At 39.3% G+C, this 8,705-nt stretch overlaps 1 protein-coding gene across 1 annotated transcript; it reads left to right on the plus strand.

Moving 5' to 3' along the window:
* Positions 1–63: 63 nt before the first annotated feature.
* ERF4 (ethylene responsive element binding factor 4) lies at positions 64–1,039 on the plus strand. The gene has a single exon (XM_047292143.2). It carries the CDS (start codon positions 207–209, stop codon positions 786–788), a length of 582 nt encoding a protein of 193 aa, XP_047148099.1. The 5' UTR covers positions 64–206; the 3' UTR covers positions 789–1,039.
* The last annotated feature ends 7,666 nt before the right edge of the window (positions 1,040–8,705 follow it).

Below are 8,705 nucleotides of genomic sequence, written 5' to 3' on the forward strand. Positions count from 1 at the left end.
ATCTACGTTGAGTACGCAACAAGCGCCCAAAAGGAGCGTAGCTTTTTTAACGCGCACGCACACACTCTTCTCTCTCTCACCCAACTTTTCGCTATAAAAACCCTTCCCACACCACACGACTATTGTCTCCCTGTTTCAAGCCTGCAACACTGCTCTCTCACTTTTTCTCTGTCTCTCGCAATCTCAAACTCGCCGAAACAACAACAATGGCTCCCAGTGACAACAGATCCAACGATGTATGCGGGTCCAATTCGACCCGTTTGGACAAAGAGATCCGATACCGCGGGGTCAGGAAGAGACCCTGGGGCCGCTACGCCGCCGAGATCCGCGACCCCGGGAAGAAAACACGCGTCTGGCTCGGAACCTTCGACACCGCCGAGGAGGCCGCGCGCGCTTATGATGCGGCGGCGCGTGATTTCCGCGGAGCGAAGGCGAAGACAAATTTTCCCACACACGCGGAACTTACCCACGTGGCGCGTAGCCCCAGCCAGAGCAGCACCCTCGAGTCCCCCTCTCCGCCGCCGCCGCTTGACCTCACTCTCACCCCACTCGCCGCCACCGGGGCGTTCGTCTTCCCTGTTGCCCGCCCCGTGGTTTTCTTTGACGCGTTCGCCCGTGCGGAGGTGCGGGCTTTCGATCTTCCCGTTACCGCCTTCCGCCGCACCGCCGTCGCCGCCACCACCCAGAGTGATTCCGACTCGTCCTCCGTCGTGGACTACGAGCGGGTCCCACATCGGAGAGTGTTGGATCTCGACCTTAATGTTCCTCCTCCACCGGAGGTTGCATGAACAGCGAAATGATCCGGTTTTTTCGCGGCTCGGTGGTTTATTAACAAATCAGTAGCTGGCATCATGGTCGATTTTTTTAATGTAAATAGATTAAAATTAACCAAACAAAAGAGAAAAAAAAAGCAGGTTTAAGTTTTTTGTTTCTATTCTGCTTTTTTTTACAACCGAAGAAGAAATTTGTCTTCTCCTCAATGTTGTTGCCGTTGCTGTTTAACTTTCTATATATATGAATTAATATCTTTCTTTTCTTATATTCATTGCTTTTAACATGAAAGAATATTTTTCTGTTTCTGTAATTTAAAGTCATATTCAAAATTTAAGCTTCTGAAAACCTCTCAATTTCAATTTTATTATGAACATGGTTTTGATTCTGTACTAGAAATGTTTAATTGAACAACACGGCTTTCGCTATGTGCATATTTTTGTTTGTGTATTTAGTAGTAAATTAATTCGAACTTAGAATTTGATAATATGACAGGACGGAAAATGATACTCGCTACATACGGATATATATGTATAATAATACTATATTATTTGTATATTCTAACATCGTAAACATTCTGAGGTCATTATTTATTTCTCACGCACCATTATTTATAATATAATTTTTCCTTATTTTTATATAAATAGTACATATCAGTAATTTGCATAAACTTAGCACGCAAATCACGGGCATGGTTGGCTTTTGATTATTGATTTATTTTTATTTTTAATAATCCACTTTTTCTTACCACATTTGAAATTGAAAAGCTAAGAAAAAGAAGAGAAGAGAAAAGAAAAGAAAAAGAAGGGTTTGTGAAGGTTCATGATGAGAGCGCGGGTTTGTTTTGAAGGTTCTGACGAAGATGCTTTGGTTTCGTCTACCTCGTGAATTGAGGAAGCTCTTGTCTCGTTTCGGAGCGCATCTCAATGCTAAGTCACAGTTCATAGAAAAATTAAGAAATGAGTTAAATTAAACTTGATCTATAATTTATCAAATGCTAATTTTGATTCTATAAAGTTTGAACGATATATTCGATTCTCTTTTTCTTTAAAGGAAATTATATAATTTGTCTATAATTATTTTTTAATTTAATTGCTGATAAAAAAGTATGAATATATCACTTAATAATTTGTATCGAAAAGTCACTTGTAAAATTTTAAAATTAATGAGTATCATACAATTTTATCCATGCAAGGTTATTATTCTTTTATCTTTTGAAAAGATTCTTGAAAATAAACAAGATAGTGTTATCACTAGTAAAAAATCGGGTTTTTACAGCGCACATTATGCCACGGTTCAACGAAAACCGCAGCATAATGGTGCGCGGTGGCAGTTTTGTAAATAAAACGAACATATATGCCGCGGTTCTACTGGGAACCGCGGCATATACCCCAGTCAACCATTGCCTTTGACGCCACGTATGAATAAAAAATTAAATAACAGAGTATATGCCGCGGTTCTCTGCACAACCGCGGCATATACCCAGCCAATTTATTGCAGGTGCTGACTGGGTCAGAGAATTTCAGAAGTTACAGGGGGTATATGCCGCGGTTCTCTGGGGAACCGCGGCATATACCCCTGTAACGTCTCAACTTCTCTGCCAGTCAGAGAATTTCAGAAGTTACAGGGGGTATATGCCGCGGTTCCCCAGAGAACCGCGGCATATACCCCCTGTAACTTCTGAAATTCTCTGAAAGGCAGTTGGGGAGACAGTTGTGTTGAACACGTTTCAGGGGTATATGCCGCGGTTCTACGAGCAACCGCGGCATATTCTCCTATCTGAAATTAATTTAATGTTTATTTGAAATATTTCGAGGTATATGCCGCGGTTGCCCGCTGAACCGCGGCATATAGTTTGAAAATAATTTCAAAAATGCCATTTCTGATAATTTTTTAAATTAGTATATGCCGCGGTTGGACGTGAAACCGCGACATATTCCCCTTTTATACCGCGGTTAAGTAGTGAACCGCGGTAGATTCCCCCGTTCAGAGTTAAAAATTAAAACTTGGAACAGTGTCGTCTTCCTCGCGCGTTCTCTGTTTTCTTTCGCGTTTCTTCTCCTCCGAACCACCCATCACCTCAGATTTCGCGTTTTTCACCGTTTAAACTCAGAATTGTTCGGTCATTATTCATTTTTGACGATAAAAACGAGTTTTAGCCGATCAAAATCGTGATTTCGTTGCGTTTTTCACCCTCACCGCCGTCGTTCCTCTTCCAGGTATTTATGTCCTTTTGCATTCTTAACGTTATTTCTTCATTAGTTTTGGTAATGTATGAAGTTTCTATAGTTTTGGTAATGTATGGTATAATTTTTGCTTTAATTTTGATAATGCATGAAATTGTTATAGTTTTGGTAATGTATGGTATGGTTTTTGCTATAGTTTTGGTAATGTGTGTTGTAGTTCTTGTATTATTTATAAACCTTAAAATATTATTTATGTAATATTTAGGAATATGGATCGAAATTGGATTAATTTACCACGTATTAGTGCTGAGTACGAGAGAGGTGTAGAGGAATTTATACAATTTGCGCAACGTAATGAGGGGAGAACTGATGATGAAGTGAAGTTTAGATGTCCTTGTGTGAACTGTTTGAATGGGAGAAAGTTGAACGCAACTCAAATTAGAGAACATCTTATATGTGATGGTTTTCTAAGATGCTATACAACATGGATCTGGCACGGCGAAGAAATGGATTTTCCCACTGACTCTCAAAGTGTAAATGTTACTGATTCCACCATGGAAGAAGATCGACCGGATGAAGACAAATTGGAGGACATGATCCGCGATGTTGGAGCAGAAAATTTTGCCAAAGCTCATGTGTATGAGACGATGTCGACTGATGCAGAAACACCTTTGTATGTCGGTTCAACTAAGTTCACACGTTTGTCAGCGGTGTTAAGGCTCATGAATTTGAAGGCGAGCAATGGATGGACTGATAAGAGTTTTACAGAACTGTTGACGTTGTTGAATGAAATGTTGCCAGATGGAAATACACTGCCCACTCGTAATTATGATGCGAAGAAAATTCTTTGTCCAATGGGTATGGAGTATAAAAGGATACATGCTTGTCCCAATGACTGCATTTTGTATAGGAAAGAGTTTGAATTTTTGACAAAGTGTCCAAAATGTGGCTTATCACGATACAAGTCAAAAAACAATAGTGAAGATAATGGTCAGATAGAAAAAAATGGATCTGCTTTGAAAGTAGTTTGGTACCTTCCAATAGTGCCCAGACTTAAGCGTTTGTTTGCGAATCCCAAAGATGCTAAAAATCTTAGATGGCATGCAGATGAGAGAAAAATTGACGGGCTGCTTCGTCATCCAGCTGATTCAAAGCAATGGAAAAATATTGATCGACAATTCCCTGAATTTGGTAAAGAGTGTAGAAATCTTAGGCTTGGTTTAGCCACTGATGGAATGAACCCATTTGGTAATCTGAGTACCAATCACAGTTGTTGGCCAGTTATATTGATAATTTACAACTTATCTCCTGCATTGTGCATGAAGAGGAAGTACATGATGTTATCTATGATGATATCTGGTCCAAAGCAGCCTGGAAATGACATAGATGTTTATCTAAGCCCACTAGTTGAAGACTTGAAGGTTTTGTGGGTTGACGGGGTTGAAATATTTGATGCATTCGCTTCAGAGACTTTTATGATGCGTGCAATGTTATTTTGCACCATTAATGACTTTCCTGCTTATGGTAATTTGTCAGGATACAGTGTCAAGGGTCATAAAGCGTGTCCTATATGTGAAGAAAACACTGCAGCTCATCAATTGAAACATGGAAGAAAGACGGTGTATCTGCGTCATCGGAGATTTCTAAAACGTAATCATCCATATCGAAGGTTAAAAAAAGCATTCAATGGAGATCAAGAGAGGGACGAAGCACCAAATCCACTTACTGGCCTTGAAGTTCTTCAAAAAGTTAATAAAATACATCATGTATTTGGGAAAACATCGAAGAAGTCATCTGTAACGACCCCTTGGAAGAAGAAATCAATATTCTTTGATCTTCCATATTGGTCAAAGTTAGATGTTCGACATTGCATAGATGTGATGCATGTAGAAAAGAATGTGTGTGATAGCTTGATTGGTACATTACTCAACATTCAGGGAAAGACAAAAGATGGAGTGAATGCTCGTTTGGATTTGGTTGACATGAATATCCGAGAAGAGTTGGCACCGAAGGAGATTGGTAAACGTACTTATTTGCCCCCTGCATGTTACACAATGTCTAGACAAGAGAAGATAAGTTTTTGTGTATGTTTAAAGAGTATCAAAGTACCACAAGGATACTCTTCAAATATGAAGAGTTTAGTGTCAATGCAGGACTTAAAGCTTGTTGGCATGAAGTCTCACGATTGTCACGTCTTAATGCAACAGTTGTTACCGGTGGCTATTCGTGGAATTTTTCCCAAAAATGTTAGGCACACCATAAACAGGTTGTGTTCATTTTTCTCGTCAATATGTAGTAAAGCCATCCATCCTACAAAGTTAGATGAACTTCAAGGCGAGATTGTTATCATCTTGTGTCAACTAGAGATGTTTTTCCCTCCATCTTTTTTTGACATCATGGTACATTTACTTGTTCATTTGGTTAGAGAAATCAAGTTGTGCGGACCGGTATACTTAAGATGGATGTATCCTATTGAGCGTTATATGAAGATTTTGAAAGGGTACGTTAAAAATCCATATCATCCTGAAGGTTCGATGATTGAAAGGTATATTGCTGAAGAAAGTATCGAGTTTTGTTCAGATTACATGACATCAACGAATCCAATAGGAGTTCCTCGCACAGCATGGTTGAATAAATTTTCTACAAGTAAAAGCATCCGAGGTGTCAATGTGGTGACAAAAGATCGCGAAGAATTGTTGCAAGCGCATCTTTATATATTGAACAACACAGATGAGGTGATCCCTTTTTTGGAAGCACACAAAGCCATTGTTAAGAATAAAAATCCAAGACAATCAGAGAAATGGCAATTGATGGAGCATAACAAAACATTTATGTCTTGGTTCAAATCTGAAATTGACAAAGAGCCACATTCTTCTGAAACTTTATTGTGGCTTGCAAATGGTTTGAAGTTTGATGTCGTGTGTTGTACAGGTTATGAAGTCAATAATTGCACATTCTATACGAAGACTTTGGATGATAAAAGCACAGTACAAAATAGTGGAGTCAGTTTAGAAGCTGAGTCACTTCAATTTTCCACATCAAAAGATCAATCTCCTGTACTTGGATCAATGAGATATTATGGTATAATAGAAGAGATATGGGAGGTTGATTACACCAAGTTTTCCGTTCCATTGTTCAAGTGTAAGTGGTTTGACAATAAGAGTGGTGTGAAAATAGATGACTCGGGTATGACACTGGTTGATTTTCGCAAGGTGGGTTATCGAGACGAACCGTTTATCATGGTACATCAACCATCTCAAGTTTTTTATGTCAAAGATCCTTCGTCTGACCATTGGTATGTTGCTCTTCAAGGCAAAAAACAAATTGAAGTTAACGAAGACAATCTAATTAATATTGATATTGCTGACAACCATTCATTTCAAACTACAACAAAGTTGGATGACCAATCTGTAGTTGACGATGATGTACATGCAATTCGGTCAGATCATGATGAGGGAATATACATATGATGAATCCATATCTTTATGTATGAATTTTCAATTTGGATACTATTACATGTTTTGTTAATTTATATGATATTACATAAGTCTTGAAAGAAAATTTAATGTTGTTATTTATTTTGACAGATATATGGCTGATCATCCACATTCTTCAGGGGATGAGGCTCCCCCACCCAGATCCACTAGAGGACCCACTAGGATGAAACAACTATTAATCAGGAAAAATAGTGGTGAAAGAACTCCGGTGAATGTGAATGTCACCACGGGTGTGGCAACTGGCCCCTATGCAGATGACTTCCGATCATACCTTGGAGTAGTGGCACGTGATAAGATTAGCATTCTCATTCCATCTTTTGATCATGTGTCCGAGGGTGATCGGAACATTATTTGGCAAGATATATTGGTAAGTTAGTTAATAGCATTTGAATTATAATTTGTTTATATTGATAATTTTGTACTAATACAACTTTATTATGTTTTTTTCAGATGACATTTGACATTCCAAATGTCCCAACACTTAGAAATAAGTGTTTGTCAACTGTTGCAGAAAATTTCAGAAACTTTAAAAGCAAGTTGACATCAAGGTACATCTTTGGACACCTTAAACATAAAACTCCATGTAATGCATATAAGTCCATTGATGAGGAGACTTGGCGGGTTTTTAAAGAGAGTCGGATGTCAGAGGAATGGCAGGTTAGTGTAGTTCATATTATTCAATTCCTCATTAACAAATATATATCATATGAACTCATTAATTAATGTGTATGTGACAGGCAATTAGAAGCAAAGCACAAGGAACAAGTGCTAAGAACAAAAACCCCCACCTATTATCTCGTGGTGGGTATAGGAAGCTTGAGGAGAAAATCCTCAAGCAAAAGGCAGATGCTATACCACCATCTCAGAGTGGTAGCCCTCCTCAGCCTCCTTCTCCACCGTCTAGACATGAGAAATGGAAGTTGGCCCGTATGCGACCATCGGGCACCTACTCTTCCGACACTGCACGAGAGATTTCTGAAAAAATTGTAAGTTATCACTGTTCCTAAAATAATAAATATTGTCATTATACATACTACATTAAACTATTTAAAGAATAATGGTGTTTTGTAATGTTACAGGACGCCTTGGTTGAGCAGAGCTCCCAAGGCCAATTCACTCCAGAGGGTCGCCAGGATATTCTTGCTGCTGCAATTGGACGACCTGAGCACCCTGGACGTGTATGTGCTGCAGGTCCTGGAGTAGGCATTACGGATTATTTTGGGAGCTCTTCTCGTCAGCCTTCATATTCGTACAGCGATACACAAAGGATGACAGAAGAGATCACAAAAAAGGTCCGACAAGACCTTATGCAGGAGATCAGGGCCGAGGTGAGGGCTGAATTCCAGATGCTCTACCAGGAGCAGTTTCAGAGCATGCGCCCGATGCAGTCTCCTATAGAGGAACATGTGGTCCCTCCCCCTCCCACAGGTAAACTTAATAAACATTTATGTGCAATTATTTCTATCTCTTGTATAATCTAACATTTACTCTGACAGGGAGAAGCGGCAAAGGAAGTTGTTCCGCATCAGCCATCCCAGAGGATGACATGGACGATGGTAGTCCATGTCTGCTATACATTTTAGAAGAAGATGAGATGGTGCTGGTAGCTCGTGGAACAGAGTTTAGGTCAGCGACTGTATGTCATGGTATGCAACTATTAGAGGATGAGGTGAAGGTCTCAGTGGATGAAATGATCATGCCAGATGCCTCGGTTCCACTGTCCACGGAAGAGATTTTCACTGTGGAACAAGCATATAAGTCGTTTATCACTTGGCCTAAATTTTTGGTTAAACCAGTTTCTGACCCCTCGGTATGAAATTCTTCTTTACACTTCTCAATTTTAAAGGTTTTTGATGTCAAAACTTATCTTATCTTTTCATGTAACAACAGACGCAGGAACAACAGAAGATTCCTCTATCTGAGGATGACCCTCTTTCTTCATTGCATCTACTTGCTGACATCCTTGATGATAAGCCTTTGGAGGTTCAGTATGATGCTAATGTATTTGGGCATGGCTCTGAGGTCCCAATATACCTTAATAGCCAAGATGTCCGTGAGCTTGCGTCGGGAACACAAGAGTTGAATATTTCAATTATTCAACTATGGACGATGTAAGTCTATGACCAATTATTTATATATAAAATTGATTTATATATCAAGTATCCTTATATCAAAGTTAATTTTTGATTTCAGGTATATGTTTGGGGTCGCTAATAAGTTGGGGCGTTCTGATGATTATGGATTCATTGAT

The sequence above is a fragment of the Vigna umbellata genome, chromosome 9, assembly GCF_029865625.1.
Source record: "Vigna umbellata cultivar VRB3 chromosome 9, Vumbellata_1.0, whole genome shotgun sequence".
NCBI lineage: Eukaryota > Viridiplantae > Streptophyta > Magnoliopsida > Fabales > Fabaceae > Vigna > Vigna umbellata.

Excerpts from the sequence above, each read along its gene's own strand:
- ERF4 (XM_047292143.2), top strand. The coding sequence starts at position 207 with ATGGCTCCCAGTGACAACAGATCCAACGATGTATGCGGGTCCAATTCG.